Raw genomic sequence first — 22,357 nt, 5'->3', positions numbered from 1 at the left:
TAGCCTATATCTGATGTAATAATTTAAAAGCAGTCAGCAGCCCTTGTCTCTTAATGAAACCCTGGTGCTTCTTAGATTGTATGATTCTGCTGATAATGAGGGGAAAAAATGGATCTCCTTATTGAAGTGACAAAGTTGATGTCCAAAAATAATCTTAATTATAGATGCTGCACTGAGGAAATTTCATTTTCGCGTTTAATAAAGAGACTCTTGATGTTCAGTGTGCTTCAGTTTTCACCTCTATAATTGACATATTCAACTTAGAGAAAAACGTCTCTCCCACACCTCTAAAAAAAGAAGTAAAGAAACAACGGCGTGGGCATTTATTAAAGTTTATAGCTCTGTGTGTGTGTGTGTGTGTGTGTGTGTGCGCAGCAGGTATCAAGCATTGATACTTACATTTAAAACAGTAATCGAATAAACACCATGATGCGATGTGATATTGAAATGCTGCTTGTACCAGAAGTTACTTGTAGCTCTTCTTGTGGTTACTAAAAACATTCTACCTTATCTCTGAAACATTCAGGTAGTGAGAATCAATCATATGAATTAGTTACTGGGTTTGAAGCAGCAGCAGCACAAGTTCAGATTTCCCCTTTGAATTCTCTGTCTTTGAAGAAGCCAACAGTTTTCTGAAATGTGTTTGCCCAATATCATTTATTAAAAGTATTGTTTGCAGTGCAAAGAGTGGGAGACATCTAGGGAGCTGCACTGAATAACTGAATGAATGAATAAAAAACAGGCAATAGATTGAAATTATTCTTGAGGAAAATATTTGAAAAATACAAAAATAGCAAATGAATGATGGGTTTCTGTCGATTCCTTCACAACTTAGAAAAGAAAACCGTCCCAGATGATTGTTAGCATAGGTTTACTAAGTTTTGTCTGTGGTGTTGAATATCTGATCTGTACACATGGATGTTATAGAATTTGTTGGCTTTATGTCTAATATGTCCAGTCATTATGTTATGCCTAGTTCATTGATGTTTTGCAAGAAAAAACACATTAATTTCCAAAAACTTCAGACACTAAAATTGTGTGTTTTACAGCCACAAGCTGAATTATTTGAGTACAGTATCTTCAGGATATTCAAGCACAGGCACAAGAGGTGTGTTTATTGTCAAATCTTGAAAAGTACTCTCAAAGACAAGAGCTGCCATAAAAGATAATAATTAAATTAACTATTATAAATGCAAAAGTTAATGTAGTAACTATCACTCTCTTTGCCTGAAGGGGGCGACATCAACAAGTGCATTTCCAGGTCTAAGATGCTGCTGCTGTTTGTTTTCTTTCCACAAGGTGGCACATTTCTGAGAGGGTTAAAGGAAAGCGCTTCATAACTGTCCTCCCAAAAAGAGCGACAGCATCAGTTGTTTCATCCCACACAGTCGTAGTTATTCTAACAGTAGCAAGGGAGGAGGTGAAGTGATGGTATGGAGCGACAGAGTAAGGAGGAGGTCTGAACCATGATCTTTCCATCAACCTAACTTGGGATTTTTTTTCCCTAAACCTAACCAAGCCTTAACCATAGCATCGGCACATCATTAAACGGATAATTTTCATAGACTGTAAATAAAGATGGATGAAGCCTCCATGACGTCACCCATAGGTTTCTGTAGAGCAGCGTCGAAGCTCGGAGTGGGCTCCTCCCAGCTTAACCCAAAATGGGTAACAAGGCGAGGCGTGTGTGGAGCAGAGACTTCGTGCTTGCAGATTTGTGGCAAAGGTGCCCCCACTCACCTGTGTCTGAAAGCTTCATGCCCTCAATTAAGCATAACTTAATGCCTAGATAAAATTTAAACTATGAGCCAATCTGTGCAGCAGCAAGACAGACCAAAACCACTTTTTGTGTCAGGCTGTAAACATGTTTATTTCTGCTGTAAAGATGGGCATTTTAATATGAGGGTCTATGGGGATTGACTCATTTTTGGAGTCAGCCTCAAGTGGCTACTTGAGGAACTGCAGTTTTTGACACTTTGGTTTTGGCTTCATTTTTTTCAGTGTGGATGTTGATCACTTTCCACAGTAATTTGTAACAGCTTTGGAAGGCACAGACACTTTAAGCTGTCCTGCTGATAAAGGTATCAGATAAGAAAACTTTTCTTTGTCATTGCAGAGAATAAGAGGACAAATAACAGATTTGGTCATTCAGTTTGGAGGACTTGTTGGGACTTCTTAGGTGCTTAACATCTAAAAAGGCAACACTGTTTTAATCATGAATGTCCAGTCAAGGTTTTAACTCTGTTTTTTGATCTGTGAAAGAGCAGTTCAGAAACAATCTCATCTCAAAGTCCATTTAGATATGAAGCGTTTGATGATATTACATTATCTTCCTCAGCAGATGGAGTCATGTAAATGTAGATGTAGAGATAATTCTTCACCTTGGAAACTGCAAGAGGGAAAATAATCTCACAGCAAGTCCCAAGGTCTTAAAGTGCTCAGAAATTAAATAACTGGGCAAATAGCTGATGAAAATATTGTAAAAATTAATATTAATGAAAATTCCAATAGAGTTATAAAATGAACCTGGTTGTGTTTTTGGATAAGGTTTAGGGCTTAAGGGCTTGCATTCTTCTGTATTGGTTGGTAATATTGTCCAAACACTTGGCCTCATGAAATGTTTTCTTCTCTGTTTTGTGCTGACAAGTTGATGTTTTGGAGGTGCATGGTTTTAGATATCATTATTGCCAAAGTGGAAAGCATAGGAAAGGAAGTAGTACTTAAGGATGGTTACAAAAGAAAGGATTTCTTATTTATAAATTGCAAAGGTTACATTATGAAAATAATTAAATTATCCAGATACTTTCAGAGAATCAATCACACTTGTGTCTAACAAAAATTTTTCATCTTCCAGTTTGATGTCAGGACTGGCTGCCCTTGACGCAAAGTGTTCCAGCCGGCTTGGTCTGATCACAGTGTCTTACTACCTGTGGACCACCTTTGTGGCCGTGATAGTGGGGATCATCATGGTCTCCATTATCCACCCGGGTGGTGCAGCCCAGAAAGAGGACTCAGAGGACAGTGGCAAGCCTATCATGAGTTCTGCTGATGCTCTGCTGGACCTCATCCGGTAAGACCACCATGATATTTGCCTGACTAAATATGTGCACAACATGAACAGCTGTTCTCTAGTTCATGATTCCAACATATATGAACCTTATGCATTCAATTCAATTCAATACAAATCAATTAATTTCAATTTTATTTATATGGTGCCAAATGAATATATATATATATATATATATATATATATATGTGTGTGTGTGTGTGTGTGTGTGTGTGTGTGTGTGTGTGTGTTTGTGTGTGTGTGTGTGTGTGTGTGTTTTGAAAAGACATGATTTAAAAAAAAAAAAAAAATTTAAAAAGGTTTAAAAACTATAAAGGCGTATCACTGTGATAAGCCAATGATATGAACTATTATGTTGTCACTGATCACTTTTCCAACCACATCATATGCTAAAAGATTACATCCATGGCAAAGAATGGAGCATCAAAATGGATAGCTAGTTAGCAACAGTAAGACATAAAATGAAAGACAGTCAGGAGACAGATGGTCATCTATCAACAAAAAAAAGAAGAAGAAAAGTTTAGCTTCCCCACATTTTCAGTTCAATCTTGAAAGTTCAATCATTGAAATAAAAGTGCACTGAGAACCTATTATTTGGCCTCTGTATTATTATGGGGTCAGATGTGGGCCGCCAACATTTTTGAGATTTTCAAGTGGGCCCATAAGTTGGAAAAGGTTGGGAACCACTGCCTAACAGTATTATCAACAGAAACCCAACAGTTCCCACCATGAGTGAGCACTTGGTGACAGTGGAGAGGAAACAGACTGACTGGTGCCTTGACTGGTGTGGTTTAGAGGAGACAAACGGAGGAGAGTGGAGAAAGAGGGGGGAGAGAAGAGAGAAACCAGGAACAGAGTATTAAAGCACTGTCATACCAGTTAGAATGGTAATGATAACAGTGATACCTATAGTTGTAGTAATGTTATTAACAACAACAGAAAAATGAATAGAAATAATAATGATGGTGATAATGATAAGAGAAGAAGAGAGATGAAGTGCTCAGTGTCACTATGGTCACCGGCTGCCACATGGAGCACATGCTGTTTTAACTGCCTCCCCTTAAAGAAAACCTTTTCATGGCCACATGTGGCAGCAGAAGAAGTCCACATCCACCATGTCAAGTGTCTTTGTTCCATTAATCAGTGACTTCCGCACAGATGTTGCTAGCTGGTCTGCAGTTTCACATCAGGGAGAGGATACTTAGCCGAGAACAAACAGGGTATGGGAGGGTATGCAGTGAGCCACTATCCTCAGGAAAACAATGAAAGCTTTACACAGATTATTTCTGTGCATCAGGGGATTTGTGTTGTCAAGGTTTAAGGGTGATGTATAGAACTAAATTCTGTAGAGAGGGACCTACAGGAGGGGATCAAAAGAGGATGAGGTGCAAGGACAGTGATCCAGAGTGTGTATATATACACACATACACATTAATCTGCTCCATGCTGACGTCACATCATTTCTGCAGATGTGTCACTCGCACATTCGCACTGCCAATCTCCTATTATACAGAATAAGGTGATTCAGATTCAGATCTAGAGACTGGGGAGGTCACTGAAGTTCACTGAACTCACTGTCATGTACATGAAACCAGTTTGAGACAACGTTTGTTTAGTGACATGGTGCATTATCATGCCGCATGTAGCCAGTAGGAGATGTGTAAGCTGTGACCCTAAAGTGAAGCACATGGTCACCAACAAAACTCAGAAAGGCTGTGTCATATAAACTATGATTGATCGGTATTAAGGACCCAAATTGTGCCAAGAAAACATTCCCTGCACCATTACACCACCAGCACCACCAGCCTGGGCTGTTGACACAAGGCAAGTTGGATGCATGGATTCATGCTGTTGATGCTAAATTCTGACCAAACCATATTCTGCCTCAGCAGAAATCCAGATTCATGAGACGAGGCTGCGTTTTCTAGTCTTCAAATCTCCAGTTTTGTTGAACCTCTGTCCACTGCAGCCTCATATTTCTGCTCTTGGCTGACAGGGGTGGAACATGTGGCCTTCTGCTGTTGTAGCTCATCTACCTCAAGTTTCAACATGTTGTACGTATATATCTGTATATGTGTTTCTCTTCTCATCTCATTGTTGACTTGTATTATTCCTAATTCTTTGGCAGTATTGTTCACCTGATATTCATGCCAATAAAGGATACTGAATTGAAATGAAAAGGGAGGGAGGAGAGAGAGAGAGAGAGAAGCGCGTCAGTAATGAGTCCAAATGAGGAAGGTTTACTTCAGTACAGGGTTCATCATCATTGTGAAGTTGTGTAGTTTGCACAGCAGCATCACATTATCACAGGTTTAAAGGGGTTATGTCAGGGATTTAGTTTTGCACTCCCACATTGTTGTGGAGATTATTGTTGTGGGACTTTTGGGAGACACTCTAAGAAAAAACTGCAGTCAGAATCAAAACAGAGGCCAAGAGGCCCAGAGTGCAAGTCATGTCATAAAATCCTTGCTGTCTGGTAAATGTGCACATCTTCTGGATTTGGCAATGGCTGTTGTTACTGGTGGTAACAGCAAATGTGGTTTGATACCATAGGTCCCAGAGTTCTGGGAGCAGCAGAACAAACTGTTGTTGTTTTAATAAATAAGTCAGTCATGCAATAACTGGCCTTTTTCCATCTTTCTGTAAGAAACTGTGATCTGATTTTATGTTGCACACAGCATGAGCCTGCGAGCAGCAGGGAATAATGAAAGTAGTGGAGTTTGCATTTTCTCTCCGCGTCTGCGTGAGTTCCCTCCAGGTACTCCGGCTTCCTCCCACAATCCAAAGACATGCACATCAGGTTCATTGGAGATTCTAAAATTGCCCGTAGGTGTGAATGTGAGTGTTGCTGGTTGTTTGTCTGTATATGGATGGATCTTCATCGAACAGCTCACTGTGGCTGCTGCTTCTTGTTCCATTATTCCCTGCAATATTTCAAACTGATTTATGACAGAAAATGACCGTTGTCTTGTTTTGTCGATGTAGTTTTGATGAACTATAGTGCTAAGTGCTAAGCTCAGTGACAAACACATTGCATTTCCTGTGTCCACTATATAATAAATTTGTGTTTCGCCGTTTAAATGCTTTCAGTGTGAAGGTGCAGCAATAGGTAATGTTCAGTTTGCTTAAGAAGCAACTTAATTCAGCATTTTTTCTGGGAATGTTGCCACAGACACCCAGTTTATTTAAACAGAAATCTTCATAAATTCTCAAAATAATATATTTTCCAAATACCTGTAGCTGAGTTTCATAACATTATGATTTCTTTTGCCCCCCCCTCCCTTATATTTTGCCCTAAATAGATATCATTATATATTGAAATACTTATAGTACAACTTCTTATATCTAACGCATCCATATGAATAAAGTACATATGGAAAGTGAAACATACCACCAAATTCTCATGTTCACATAAAATCAGTAATAGTGTCAGCAAGTAAAAACACCTTTCTGGAGCAGGTGTCATTTTCACAGCATCCTAGTTTTTCAGACTGTTTGGATTTGCCACAAAACCTGAGACAGGATTAAAAACATTGGTCGTATTAAGCTTTTCAGTTCCTGTGCTGTGTGATGCCATCATTGTTGACTGCAGAACATTTAATCTTCTTTAACAGGAGACTTTACTCAGTTTCTTAGTCCCACTACCAGTAAAACTGTTAAGGCTAACCATACATTGTGCCTCTGTAAGTATGTGTTTGTTTGTCTAGTCCAAGTGTTTTATTTCATACTGTTGGTGGAACAATGGGATGAGTCTGAGTCCAGGCCATTAATCAGACAGTACGGAGCTGTGGCGGCAGACTGAACGAACCTGCATCAACAGGTGACCTTAAGGATGTAGTCGGTATAAACAGTGGGACTGGGTAACAAATGAGTGTTTGTTTTATGTATAATTACAAGACTGAGCACACAAAAACTATCTGGATATGCTATGCTCTCTCTTTCACCAATCACCCAAACCTTGTCAGTAAAAAGAGTAAGAGTTTGCATTAGCACAGCCACTAACACTGTGTCAGCCACTGCCAGTTACAAGCTAACAAACCTCCTCAAGAACTCCTCAAAAACTCTGGTCTGGGTCTGACTGAGGCTCAAACATTTGGTTGTCCCTCCAGTGTTTCCTCTTCTGACCATCTTGATACACTCTGCTCTTTCACTCTTTCAAGCTAGCATAAGCACTAGTGGTGGGTGGGGCATAAAGTCTGCTTCAGATGTCTCAGTAAGGAAGGGTAAATGCGCCTCCAGCCCCAGTTTTTGATTAATAAGAAAAAAATGTATGTGGGAGAACATTGTTAAACAAAATATCAATCATAGCAAGTAGTTCTACATAATTTAAAACATGTCTGGAGAGAACTTTACCAGGCTGAAACACAACACAGACATAATATCACTGTACATCCAGTAGTTGATATAGCAAATGTATGAGCAAACAGCTGCCAGGATCATCATTAGATATCAGGAACAACATTAGCATTCTTCTTCCATTTCTGTTTTGGACTCCACCAAATCCTGAGGGAAATATGCGGCTCTTTGATGCTTAAAATATGTTCACCAACCACTTGTTTACTTGTCTGTGTGCTGGTTGGTTTTGGGGCAGGTAACACAAAGGGTGGGTCCATCAGTGCTTTTTGCTTGCTGCTGCTGGAAACAAGGTTGATTAGAGCAGTGACAGTGAACGAAAACACCAAAGTTTAGCTAAAAGAAACTAAAACCTTCATAGGGCTGAGGGGAACTGTAGAGTTGGGTTGTAATTAGTAGTTTGTCACTACAATTAACACCTTTCACATTATATAGTCATTTCAGCTGTTGTTAATGTGAAAATATGAATTAGTGCAGCTTGTCATTCTGTTTTACTGTCGGTCTGTGCTGAAAATTGAGTCACAAGGATGAACAATGGAGTTAATTCCTGAGTTAAGTATTTAATAATAATAATAATAATAAAAATAATAATAATAATAATTATTATTATTATTATTATTGTGTAATTATTATTATTATTATTATTATTATTATTATTATTGCCATGTAGTGGCCATAGAGAAGTCTGTCTAGACTGGAACTTGCAAGTATTTTCTCATATTGCTGGTCGTGGCTGTGTTTCTTTTCCTTTCAGTGCAGTTCCTTACCACTTTTGCATAAGATCTTCCCATGTATGAAGGTGATTAACTATGTCATTCAATGCACAGGACCAATGTTTTCATAAGCTCTATATTTATACTATAACCAGATCTTCAGTTGCCCTAATGTGAATGTCTGTGACTGACTGACTGAGTGATAAAGTTACACCATTGGTCAGCTGACCAAATGTTGTTTCATTGGCCGTTGCTCTTATGACATGAATTGGCATGAACTGTTTCTATTATGTTATCAGGGAAGTGTTCACAGTTAGTGTTGCCAACAAGCATCAGACCCCTTTAGCAACTTTTTACCAAAAAACACAGAGTGACAAATCTAGCCACTTTTGGGATAAACTTTAGCAACTTTCCATAGAAGTATTATTGCCAGTATTGCTCGTTAGTGCAAGATCAGGCACTTCTCACTATGCCTCTCATTCAATTGACCACTTTGGAAGTGACTGCAGGTTATCATGTAGTCTTAATGGGCAGCTTTCAGTCATTATTTCAGATTTATTCTGTTTCCTGACTACAAACAGAAAAATATATAAATGAGAACAGCTTCATTGGGAATTTGGCTGTATTAAGATATTTTATACCATAACGGATAAAGGGATGAAACCAGCTGACAATGTGCAGAATGCAAATAGTGACATGATTCAGCCATATACTAGGTTTTGAACCAGTCTTGTTAGTGCTAAACCTTCAGTTGCTCTAGTTAACTAGTTGGGCTAGATAAAGAAATATTTTCAAAGACTTACCATCATCATCATCATCGCCCTTTATGCCATGATGGAGTATCAGGGCCACCATTTGGTGGAATTCATACTATAGTAAAATAATACTTAGCACTTAGCATGAGTATATTTCTGGAGAAAAAGAACATTTCTGATTTACAGCTCTTCCTCTGGTGTTTCTTACTACATGTTACTGGGGACATTTTTCTTTTGAATTATTGGGTGCAAATATATTTACTGCCATGATAGTCACTCATTTGCATTAGCATTTTATTCTTAACAATGCCAAAAACTCATTGGGTGTTTTGGCATTTTACACATATGACACTTCAATCTGTAGGCTGACCAGTGCTGTAGTAGTCTTTTGCACTCAAATGGATGGTTTAAGCTTTTATAAGCACGGTATTAGTTTTCTTTGGTTTCATGTTTCATGTTTTTCAGGCAAGTAAAGTTTCAAGTGGTTATGGTAGGTTGGGAATATCCTAGAACCTCTGTAAAACATAGGTCAGGTCACTACAGACAGTCAGCTCATTTTATCTCACCAAAGGCCTGTACTACGAAGCAAGTTCAACATACCCACGATTACTTTGTTTTCTGACTTAACTGGACATTGTCTGTCCAGGATAATCTGTACTACGAAGATGGTTATCAACTGGCTCAGTTAACCCTGGGTTTTCCTGATCTGCTGCCAATAACTGCTTGAATTATTATTAGGTTTCTTACTAAGTATTTTTGCTCTTTTGTCTGATGATGAACAAACTATTATGAACATGTGACACAGATAAAAGAGAAGAGAACTAGCTCATGTCGGATGAGGTCAATCTGACTGAAATGTTCATTTTTGATCATGGGAAATATTTACCAGTATGTAGATGAATGAAAGACATCTGAGGTTTAGTTTTTATTTCCAGTTATGGTCACAGAGTCTCCTTATGTTATTCTGAGCTGCCGTGATGAAGAGGAGAATAACAGCATCAACACAATCAGGAATCCTGTTGGATTAAAGAATGATTGTCCAATAAAAATGAAGCTATAATAGTTATTACGGTCTTTTTTGTGTGATAAATTCTGTTTGCTAGAAGCATCTCTTTTAAAACCAGAGTGGACACATGCTCAGTCTGAAACAGCATAACGATTCCAATGATCTCTAAAAATATCTACTGCTCGTTGTTATTTATCACTTACTTGTAAACTGTTTTGTGTTTCTGTTTTGATCAGATTGGTCAGTAGTTGGGCTGTTGACGGGTTTTAATCTGATACTCTGAAGTTAACCTGCCCTGGAGCAGGTTAAGAATTAAGCATAAGTTACCATGGTGATTTACCCCAGTAAGAAGCGAACCATCGTCATAGGATTGAAAACCCAGAGTTAAACCTGAAGTTACCTTGCTAACCTCAAATCCTGCTTCGTAGTGCAGGCCTCTGATCTGATGAAATGGACCTCCATTGTTGTCTCAGCACTAGATCTGGAAGACAAGGAGATATTGTTGCTATTGGCACTGTTAAATCTTCCCAAAGGTATTCCTTATGAATCATGTTCTGTTTCTCCTCTTTCCCTTTGTCTTCTTTTTCTTCCTTCTGTTGGATCTTAATTCCATAAACAAAGTCTGTATTGGATTAGAGGCTGAGCTGTTTTCTTGTCTGAGGTTTTCAGTCATAGTTTTATCCAGATTCTTTAACAAGGATAAAATTCAGACCAGGCAAGACAACAAGAAAACAAGGGTTTTGGATTTATTTTTCAAATGTGTTCCTGTGTCAACACTTTGTCTGATTAGTGATCAGAGATAGCTTTTTGTTAGCTTTTTTAAAGCTTTAGTTAGGAGCCTTGATAAATAGGTTATATTATGTTTTTCTGTCTGTCTCCTTTTAGGAAATGTATGTATTTGGTGTGCATATGCTTTGATTAAGATTACACTTTTTACTAGTACTTAGTATTTTATGGTTTGGTTGTATTTTAGAAACAGGGTATTTAATTGTGTTATTATTATGTTAAGAGTGTTTTTTTTGTTTGTTTGTTTTTGGTTTTCTTTTTGCTTATACGTGTATCTTTTCATTTGTGAGAGGAAGATTGTGTTTTTTCTTCTTTAAAAGTTCCATAACCTTCCTTTAAGTATCTACCTTTAAGCTGTTCAGGCTTTTCCTGGGTGCCACTTGTAAGTGATCTATATTTCAATGTAAAGGTAACAAACCTTTGTGTGTAATAAGGTTTTTAGTTTGTGCAGCTGTGTAGTCAGTGGTAATTCTAATAGAGTCAGGAGCACAGATAAATTGGCCTGTTTCGGCCATTTTTGTCAGATTTCATGTAGCTTTTCCTCCTCTCTCCAAACAGCAGAGTGCCTGGTGAGAACAGTGCAGTGGATGTCTCTTTGGAAAGCAAACCCATAGTTGTGTGGGATTAAAGTCAAAGTTTAGATTGGGCAACTGAAGATATTTGAATCTTTTTATACACAGTCTATGATTTGGAGATGGTTAGAGTGAGGTTTTGGTCACGGTTAAATAAACCAGATTTCACCGACAATGAAACAGTCTTTCAGCTGTTGGTTTGAGTCAGCCTCTTGTTTGTCTTCAGTTGTAGGATATCATAAAAATGAGAAAGTGTTTTCTAAATAACTATGAGCATGATATGAGGTCAAGCTTGCAGAATAGGTGCTTCCAGTTTCTGTATTGCACAAGTGCAGCAGCTGCAGTCAGAACAGCAAGCGAAGAATTTGTTTGAGCATGATTCGCTTTGTTTAGACATGAGGGTAAATGTCACCTGATTTTATTACAGTGAAATAGTAGGAGGGTTATTTTGTCTGCAGCTAAAATACAATAATTTCATTTTATTTTGTTGTTTGTTTTCTTTTTCCACCACCTCTCCTGGAGAGAGCTTCCATAGTGAGAGGTACACTGTCACTGTCACTGTCGCAGCCTCCTGCTCCGAGTTATTTTCAAAGAACTGGCATGTTTTCTTTAGAAGCTGCTGACTTACAGCAATTTTATTTACACCAAAGCAAGGAACTATAACACATCTCTTCAGCTTTCTAGTAAAGACGGACCTGGTAATATGAAAAAATAAAGCATTTATAGTGTTACTTGCAGGAGACAAATCCCAGTATACTGATATCAACATTTATAACTGATAGGAGGTCTTCATCCCTCCAGAAACACACGGTATCTGTTTACTTCCTTTCTTCATTTTCAACCTTTTTGACACATAAAGTAAACGTGTATTTTTGTCTTGCAGCAACATGTTCCCATCTAACCTGGTCCAAGCCACATTTCAGCAGGTAAGACCTTTGATATCCTTTGAAAAACAAAGGCTCTTTTTTTTCTTTTTTTCTTTGATTTACGAACATAAATGTTTAAGAATTAAAAAAAAAAAAAAATGTCTGCTTCTGTTTCTATTTCCTGCCAATAGTATCGAACAAGCAGTGAGTACATTGTGAAACCCAAGCCAACAGTGAGTCAGGCACAATCTGGGTCCACCACACGGCGAGCACTCATCTACGGCATCCAAGACGATAATGGAACTGACATCCAGAACTTTGCCCTTGATCTGACTCCACCCCCTGATGTGCTCATACGCACTCGAGAGGGAACAAGTGATGGAATGAATGTCCTTGGAATTGTAATCTTTTCAGCAACCATGGGTAAAAACCTGCATTATTCTGTTATGTACATTCTGGCCTCAAAGCTAGAATGTATTATTGCAAATTAAAACAATTTTGTACATTTTTAAAAAATTTTTAATGCTTTGCGTTTTCACAGGCATTATGTTGGGAAGGATGGGGCCTAATGGAAGCGCCTTGGTGAACTTCTGCCAGAGTCTGAATGAGGCTGTCCTTAGAATAGTTGCCATTGTTATATGGTGAGGATTTTTATTTTAAATTCACCAATCCATAAAAAGGTTTTACAGGCTGCATCTGTAACAGAGGGGTTGAAAATGTCACAATGGTGTTTTTGTTTATGTAAAAATACAGGACTCTGAGCAGATCAACAAAAGACTAATAATGAACTCTCATGTCTCCTAGACGTTACATTTCTATACAGCTAAACTGCAATAGCAAATATGTTTGCTTGTAGGAAATAAAGAGTATCAGCATTTTTGTGACTTGTCAACTTATCCTCAATATGTTGATAGAAAATTAATTCTGGTCGCAGTTATATTTGGTACAAAACAATTTGCTTTTGTAATTTAGTTGTGTAGACACTTAATTTTTAGAAATGTTTAGAGCTGCACTGAGATGAAAAGGAGGTTTTTCTCATTACAATCTTCAACCTTTTTCTTTTGAGAATTGAGCAGTTTGTGATTTGTTTTGCACCCCCCCACTTGTAAAAGGATCTCATGATTATGTCTCTCGAAAACCCATCAATAGGTCAACAAGTCTGAAGTCGTATGACCTATGAAAAACTTGACTTTGAACCACTCCTCATCCAGGTACTTCCCATTTGGCATTGTCTTCCTGGTGGCTGGTAAGATCCTGGAGATGAGTGATCCGTCAGCCATGGGGAAGAAGCTGGGTTTCTATGCTGTCACGGTGGTGTTTGGTCTGGTGTTGCATGGCCTGTTCATCCTGCCTGCCATGTACTTCTTCATCACCAAAAAGAGCCCCATCGTTTACATACGGGGAATCCTGCAAGCCCTGCTCATTGCCCTTGCAACTTCCTCCAGGTAAAGTGAACAACTCAATTCATTGAACTTGGTTTTTGTTTACATTGATGTGCCATGAGAGGAAAAGAGAAGTCTCTCATTTTTTCATCAAAATTACACATCTCTGAGCCCTTATACCACAGATCCTTTCCTTTCCTATCTGTTAACTGGATCGTGACCGTAAAAAGCCTCAAAGGGACTTTGGGAGATCAGAAAACATCTGGCGTGTGTGGGAGGGGGCTGGAATGTAAAGGAGCATTCTGCACATTTGATTAGACTGGCACTGATCCATTTGTGTGTGTGTGTGTGTGTGTGTGTGTGTGTGTGTGCTTGTTTTACTGTAGTCATGAGGTCCAAAACCAGGGACCCCTTGTGGGGCTTGACAGCTTCGTTGGGAGCGAAATGCTGGAACCCACAAGTTTTAATAGTTGTTTGAGGGTTACTGTTAGACTTGAGGATCTGTATATATATATATATATATATATATATGTGTGTGTGTGTGTGTGTGTGTGTGTGTGTGTGTGTGTGTGTGTGTGTGTTGCACCTTAATAGAAATAGCAGACATTATATCCACTGTGCTACATGTCAGACTGGCTTCATTTTCAGCCCACACAGAAATGAATTAGAACCAGTGGCTGCCTGGAAGGTGGAGAGCAGCAAACTGGGAATCTAAAACACACCAGCATACTTTGGAAAATCCTCCTCAGGAAATGTTTCCATGCAAAGTTCAATGCAATGTTTTTGAGGCAGACTGGAGAAGGTGTGTATTCAGCTTGTGGTATAATGGTGTTGTGCCTGCTGAAGTGATTGGCAGTCATCTTACATTCATGCGTGCTGGGCTCAAATAAATAAAATGCACCTGTGAATGCTGAATGTCTTGTAAAACTTTACTGCATCTCTTCATGTTCAGCAGAGTTTCAGCTGTTCTTTTCATCACAGCAAACCATAAATGATGACGACTTGTTTATATACAAACCCAGCAGAAATCAGGAGGTGGTTATGTAATGTTTTTTCGCCTGACCTTTGAACGCTCTGAGCTCTCCGCCTTGTTCTCTGTCTTCCTCAGCTCTGCCACATTGCCTATCACCTTCAAGTGCCTCTTGGAAAACAACCATATTGACCGACGCATCATCCGCTTTGTGCTCCCCGTGGGCGCCACCATCAATATGGATGGCACCGCTCTCTATGAGGCTGTGGCAGCGATATTCATCGCCCAAGTTAATAATTATGAGCTGGATTTTGGCCAGATCATCACCATCAGGTCAGTGGACTGTGCTATATGCCATCTGTGCTTATAAGCTCATTAACATGGGAAAGATATCTTTGGGATTTTAAAGCAATGATATCAACAACATGAAATCCTTTGAACTGGATAAGCTAGCAATTTATCAAAGATTTCCTTTGAATTTGTACATTTTTGAAAGACACTGGATTTATATGATGATATTTTAGACTCACAGTTACATGAAAATCAATGAAAACCTTTTGGGTCTTTCTTACACTATGTCCCCCAACAAATAAATAAAGAAAGGTTATGTACTACAACTTACCCAGCCTTCAACCAGATGCAGAAGAGCCAGCAACCGCTGGTGAGATTCTGGCCTTCATCAAGCAATCAGAGAAATCACTGTACATATGCTGAAGGTCACTGATGTGCATCTGAACCAGCTTTTGAAATGATTCAGGCCCACAAACCAGCGCTGAAAAAATAAGGGCCCTTGAACTAAGGATTAAATCTCATAGCAGAGAAAACCTTTGACAAGGCTCAGCAGTAGATACAGAGGGTGGCTTATAAAACTGATCATCCCAGAAATAAAGACGGGGGAGAGAAAATATTTATGATTGTCTTATCTGAGGGTGTCTCACTGACAGCGCAATATTTCTGAAGGCAGGGCCAGATAAATGGCCAAATTTCACTTTTGAAAAATCAGCTTTTCCCCAACATCTGGTTCCTATTACCTAAAAAATATAAAAGAAAAAAAATGAGTTCTTGTACATAGAGAATATTTACACATTACATAATGAATACTTTCTTCAGTTTAGGTCACAATGTCCCATTATTGTCTTGCTTCTGCTCAGTAATGCTAAAATTACAGCGTTGTCAAAGGAATAGTTCAACATTTTGAGAAATACCCATTTTCCTTTATCTATCACATATTTACAGGATCTCTTTCATTCTTCTTTGTAATTTTTCAAGTATGGAGCAGCAGGTATTTCGCCACTGCCACATCAATCAGTGCCTCGGTCTGTCAGGGTCCACTCCTCTGCTTGTGATCAAGAGCCTGCAGCGGCCTGCTGGGAGAGAAAACTGACAGCAGAGATCACAGAAACCACATCAGTATTGTTTTTACAGTGCACAGAAAATAATCTGCAATCAGACAGTAGCATTACAACTTGTAAGCAATATGTGTGTGGATAAGGTACACTTATCTGTCAGGCAGGATCCATTGTGCGTTAATATTGTGAAATATTGTGTAGATGCAAGAAATTCTGAAAATGCATGGAATGGATCTCCACTGTCTCTTCTTCTTGTGTGTTCTATCAGCTGTGCACACAAAAAATACTTGTTTTAACACTGAGTCCAGTGAGGTGGCATATATACTAGAGGGGCACATCCAGTTTCTGACCTGCCTGGTGCCGTCAAGGACAAATAAAACATAACATATGGAGATCTTCTCTGAAATGTGAACGTGAACATACCAACCTTATTATGTAATAAGAACTTCTTTTTACTCAGTTTTGTTTGATTTGAATATTAATGGTAACATGCAATCATGCCATTATTGTTTTTATCTTGTCTTTGATGTTACAAGTTAAAGCAATTAATCGCATGTAGTAACAAAATAGAAAGTGACCACTATGATGGCTCATCATTGTTAGAGCAAGGCTGTGTCTTCTCAAGTGAAGAGTGTCTCCATTTTGCCTAAACGTTAATTGAAATATTAGATTATTACATCTTTTGTTAGTCGTCAACCTCCTCTATATTTACCACTGTGTGTTTTTTTCTATATAATTCCATATAGCAACTGTAGATTGAAAATATCCGCTTATCCCTGTCTGAAAAGAGCCATGTGGCCTCGATAAACCATCATATCCCAGTCACGCCACTGCTAAACCGCTGACCCCAGCTCGCCCCCCCACCACCATCTCTCACCACCACGCTGTGATGAGGGGTGGGATCATCCCGTCCTCAGCCTCTGGATATGCACCGGATCTCACATGTAGTTCACTCTCCACACACGGTCTCTGCTGTTCTCAACTCATCTCATTTAACATCACAGAACACGCGTCTAATCAGCAGCGTATCTGTGGAGACTATTAGTTTATTCTGCTGTAAACAAACATTTGCCTGTGTCTTCTTTTGATTCTATTGCATGAACCAATTCAGAGGAAAAAAATACTTTGTTTATTTAATCTAAAGCGTATGTGCTCAGCTCTCCCTTGAAACTCTTACCATCAGTAATTGCTGTAAAGCATTCATCAAAACAACCTACCTGCTGTATGCTGCTCCCATGGAGGAAGTAGGTCAGCTCAGTAAAAGGTTGGCTCAGTCTCTGTGAACAGTAACACTACAGGAGGGCTACATTATGTTTGAGAGTAATTGACAATCCCCAGCAGATGACTTAACAGCACTAAAAAAGACCAATGTGTGAATTGTGTGGTTTGGTTTTCCCCTTTAAAGCCACTGTGTGTAAAGACAGTTAATTTGTGCAGTCTTAAAGACCATTCATCCCTCTGGTCCTGGATGTGGTCCTGTGGGGTTTAGAGTGAACCTGTGCTTCAAGTCGCCACACAGAAAATTCTTGTGAGCAGAAGGAAGGAGTTACCCTGGAGGTTTGAGATTCAGGGAGACTTAGGGAGACGTGTTTATTGAAAGCTTGCCGCACCAAGGAGAGAATGAAGAGCAGCACAGTGTCAGAAAGTAAATCAGAGTAAAACCACACCATCCTGAAGATGTCCTTTCCAACAGAGTGGATGTGACTCACAGCATCACATGGTTCTCACACCATTTCCATGTGAAGCTAGTCTATAGTCTTCACCTATCTGTATAAGACTCTAAACCTGAGTACTGTTACATTTGTCTTGCCTTTTGCTGGACCTCCAGCTCATCCTTGTCCGTAACTGGATTTGGAGAGTGCTCTCAGAAATATCCTTTTCTCTGCATCCTTATAAGACTTTGGTCGTCCTAGCTATGGAGGATAGAAGTGGGGCCACTTAGACACTAGCAGTCATTGTAGCAGTTGACCAGTTGTCACGAACTGGCTCAACATCCCACTGACGACCTCCACTCTGCTGCCACTTCCTGAAAGAGGAGGGAGACAAACAGGCCAAACAGGAGGAACAGCATGGGAGGGGGTCGTCACACTATTTGTCTAACAATAAGTCAGGTCTCTATGATGTCCTTGGAGTCCTATGGTTGGCCTACAAAATTAGAAAAGTAGAACATCAATACTGGATGGATTGCTAAACCTTACGTAATCTTTTGCCCCAGAGTGGTAACATGGCTAGGGGACAATCTGCCCACACACACACCTACTCACACACGCAGTACTTGGGATGTATTCTGCCTCCATTCAGTGGACATGGCCTCGCCATTGTTGTCACTTTTGATGGTGTGATTGCTTTTGGTTTTTCTGTGTAAGTCCAAGGTTGTGACCTTGTTAGGCTAGAAGATGCCTCATAATTTCTCAGACCTTCATTCTGAAATGCCTCAACACTTTTTATGTAAGCTTTTGTCTCCAGCCCGTATCTAAAACATATAACAACATGGACTTTTATGTCGCACCCAGGGCTCTTCCCTGTCTTGCCGTGATGTTCTCCACAGACTTGAGTGCCTCACCTTTTATGAAAACTGGAGGTGTTGCATTAATATGCATTACCAGAGGTTTGGAGGTGTTGAGACTTGGTAGCTTAACAAATATATGGTTCAATGATTTGCTAGGGTTAGGGTTATGTGAACAGTGAATGTTAAATCAAAGGTCTATGATGGGAAACAAATTGTCCAATGTGAACCTAATTTTGATTCGACCACAGAAATGTTCTACACCACATTTAGAAAAGTAGAAAAGTAGAAAAAATATATAACATAGGACTAGTCATTTTAATGTGGAAAAGTTACATATTATGACTTTAAAGACAGTAAGGTATCAGTACATTTCTAGCAAAGAAAATATACCTGCAAGAGAGTAAAAGAAAAGTAGAAGTAGAGATGTAACCTCTGTGGAAAAACATGGACTAAACATAGCATGTATCCGTGACCTTTAGTTGTGTATCAGCCATGAGATCCCACGCAAACCACTGCTCAGGTTCAACAGCCATTACTTCTTCTCAGATATTACATTTCTAATTTGATATTCATGAACTGACATCAGGTTTCTGTCTGATCAAATCTCTACCAGCATCACAGCCACTGCAGCCAGTATTGGTGCAGCAGGGATCCCACAAGCTGGACTGGTCACCATGGTGATTGTGCTAACATCTGTCGGGTTGCCAACTGATGACATCACTCTCATTATTGCAGTAGACTGGGCACTGTAAGTAGCATGTGTGTTCACTAGCACGTGAGCCTGTTCCTCTTCATCTGAAGTTTCGTTTGGGTCAAAATATCCGGAAATATTTTTCCTTAAAGTTCAAGCTGCTCCTACTCTCTCTCAAATGTGCTCCCCCTCTACAGGGACAGATTCCGCACCATGGTGAATGTCATGGGGGATGCTTTGGCCACAGGCATCATGGCGCACATCTGCAGGAAAGACTTCATGAAAGAAGGAGATGGGGTGAGTTTTAATTCAGGCTTCAGTCCAGAAAAGATCTTTTCTCTGCAGAAAGCCACAACAATAACTATGAGACTTGTAACAGAATTACACACAAACTTAAATTTGTCATTAACAGATTAGTTTAAAGCATAGTGAGAGCTTTTTATAAATGATTGAGATGCTACCATCAAAGGTTGCCCCCACCCCTTTTGCACAGTCTATACTGCCTGAATCAACTCATGTTACTTTTTCAGTTTTTGCTAAAAACACCAAAACCGCAAATGGTTTTTGTGTACAATTACTAATAGTAATAAATTATACAAAATCCAAACAATATCATGTAAACAATTTTACTTACAGTGAAACAAATCTAAAAATTGTGTCTGTCGAACTCCACCACTCTGTCTCCTTCATGAAATACCATTTTCTATCCTCATCATCCCACAACTCCCTTCCTATGATCCCCGTCACTCCCTAGGTGCCTTTGATCTGCGAGACCAAGCCTGCACCGAACAACCCGCCTCTGATGAACTGTCACAACAACAACGGCAACTACCGGCCCCCTTCCTCGGGGCTCAAACATGAGCTCATCCCCACAGACGTGGCCCGGCTCATGCAGCTGGAGGAGGGTGTGCGACCTCCGTCAGAGAGGAAGAAGCCTCCGATTCCTCCGAGGCACCTGAAGAAGAGCAAAGAACACTGCACCATAGACATGAATGGCCTTGAGACCAATGTATAGCCTCCTCCTCCTCCTCCTGGAGTTTGATGGGTTTGTCTGTGTGGTTGTGCTGATCAGAACCTGTGAGCAAAGGACTCCAGTGCGGGTAGGAGGACAGCACGACCAAGCTCATCTTCATCTCTCAAATGTTCCGGTGACAAAGACTTTGAGGGAGGCATTTTAACGCAAATCTGTTGGTCTTTCCTCATAGTAACTGCAAAATGATTTCTATAAGACTGGACACGTCTCACGTTGGCAGTGGAGTTAAAGACACCAAAAGGACAACAGTCGGATTCTATTCATAAAACTTGTCCTTGGTCTGGACCTTCAGGGTGAGCTCGCACCTAAACTCCCAGACTCTGAATACAGGTGTGAGAACTTGCATTGATTAACTGATTTTTATTTGATATCTTCATTTTATATGATTTCTTGATTTTTTTGTTTTTTTGTCTGTGTGCAACATAAATAAGACAAGTGTTTATTATATTTTATACTACTGCAAGCAGCCAGTTGTTTGTGTCATATAACCGATGAGTCAGGATTGCAAGTGTCTGGTGTGAGCTGAATGATCAGGAGGCAAAGTGAAATGCCCTAATTGCTTAATTTTGCCTTAAAAAAAAAAATAAAAAAGCTGGTGGTGCTAGGCTGGGAAGGAGGAACCGAAGAAGAAGAAGATAAGAAACTTCAGCATCCCTTGTGGTCATGTTGCAATTTTAACACTCAGATTCAAATGGTTTCACGTATTTCAACAGCCTCAGGAGCACTGTGTTTAATTAAACTTTCCTGGTACTTGAACAGCCCAAAAACAACCTCTGGTAATTTAACATAAACCAAGTGGTCTTTGTTTATTGGTGGAGTGGATTTATTTATTCTGTTTGCAGTATATCAAACTAAGTCTTTTCACTGTCACAGTTGTTGAGTACCAACTTCTCTCCTGGTGTTTGATCTCACTAAGCCACCTCAGCCGAATATGTCATGGTAGCTGTGTACTGTCAGAACTGGTTCACTACTCAAGGTATACTATCCGTAAGTGAATTTTTGTCTTTGCACCACTACAGCCTCATAAACTTTACAACACGGCTTTCCATGGAATGAGGACTTTGGATTTTTTGATGGTTTGTTCAGACAGAACAAAGTAAATCTGTTTGTGTGAATTTGAGCACCGGATTGTTTGTGTAGGCTCCAATTATTCACCTCAAACCTACTGTACAGTTAATTACCTGCTGTACAGACGTAAACACTGTCTGGATAGCAACATAAGCACCAATCCTGTGTGCGTCGAAGCAGAAGTTGCCAGGCAGACCAGTTCTGTCAGTTCTTTTCCTCCAATCTCTCCTCTTTTTCCTCTCGTCTCTGCATGTTTATGAAGAAGCAGCAACAAATTAAAAGACGACAAATTGAAACACAAGCTCATCTTGAAACAACTTCTGCTAACATGTCTTGACCCGAGTTTGCGCTGCCTTCTAATCACACCCATTTGCATTTTCCCATGACTTATTACCACGTCTAAGATTCACCATGTGTTCTGTCTGAACACTCAGAAGGGACGGCTCTATGACCAGTGTCATGAGGAGGAGGTATTATAGCATTTCAGTATCGTGTTAAGGTAGACTTGGAAAAAATCAGAAAATATCTTTTAAACGCGAATCTTCAGATGTGCAGTTTCTTCACTCTTCACTCTTCACAAAGGTCCAGTTCACTCAAAATACAATACTACATGTCATGTATTTTGCCATTTTGTCAGCTCTGTGCACTGTAACTGTCAGAGTGCTTCTCATAGGAAAATAACAGACTGTATTCTGAGATGTTTTTTATTTCTACAGTATCTGGATTATATTATGATATTGGACACTATGGGGCCTATTGTCATATACACATTGGCACAGTGCAGAACACGGTCAAAGAGACCTTGCCCTGTGCACTGGGGTCATGCCAAGCACACTTTGGTATTTTTGTGACCAGGGCACACCTCTAGCACACTTGGAAGCAGGGTGGAATCAGACAGAATATATAGTAGGTGACAGTCATGGCCAATCATATCCACTACTTTCATTCCCTTTTAAACACGGGACTCCATCAGAGAAACACTGACCCCAGAGGAAACTTGTCCTCTGGGACATACCGAGTTTCCAGATATGATCACAGCAGCTCAAATATACTGCCCAGAGCAGCTGGTGACTCTTTCAACTTGAATTCACTTTGAAAATTCAATTTGAAATCAAATTGGATCTTACATAAAGATCTTATATCAGGTTTTCTGTGCATAATAGGGCATGAAATGTTCCATAACCATCTGCAGCATCTGCAGTTAGAAAATGTGATCTAGTTCTAGTTCATTCAGCCT

General features: G+C 39.6%; 1 protein-coding gene across 1 annotated transcript in view; it reads left to right on the top strand.

Moving 5' to 3' along the window:
- slc1a7b (solute carrier family 1 member 7b) overlaps positions 1-20,643 on the top strand; it is a 39,730-nt gene extending 19,087 nt beyond the window's left edge. The window contains exons 3-11 of the mRNA XM_071487297.1: positions 2,855-3,070; positions 12,136-12,178; positions 12,310-12,541; positions 12,660-12,759; positions 13,330-13,563; positions 14,609-14,803; positions 18,942-19,076; positions 19,217-19,316; positions 19,774-20,643. Of these exons, the coding sequence (XP_071343398.1) occupies positions 2,855-3,070; positions 12,136-12,178; positions 12,310-12,541; positions 12,660-12,759; positions 13,330-13,563; positions 14,609-14,803; positions 18,942-19,076; positions 19,217-19,316; positions 19,774-20,034 (1,516 nt within the window). The 3' untranslated portion in view covers positions 20,035-20,643. The remainder of the gene's footprint in view (positions 1-2,854; positions 3,071-12,135; positions 12,179-12,309; positions 12,542-12,659; positions 12,760-13,329; positions 13,564-14,608; positions 14,804-18,941; positions 19,077-19,216; positions 19,317-19,773) is intronic.
- Positions 20,644-22,357: the final 1,714 nt, after the last annotated feature.

This window comes from Trachinotus anak, unplaced genomic scaffold (assembly GCF_046630095.1).
Source record: "Trachinotus anak isolate AG129_WGS33_773 ecotype Australia unplaced genomic scaffold, CSIRO_AGI_Tana_v1 ptg000010l, whole genome shotgun sequence".
NCBI classification, from domain to species: domain Eukaryota; kingdom Metazoa; phylum Chordata; class Actinopteri; order Carangiformes; family Carangidae; genus Trachinotus; species Trachinotus anak.
The sequence above is the reverse complement of the archived record's forward strand: the minus strand, read 5'-3'. Positions and strand labels throughout refer to the sequence as shown.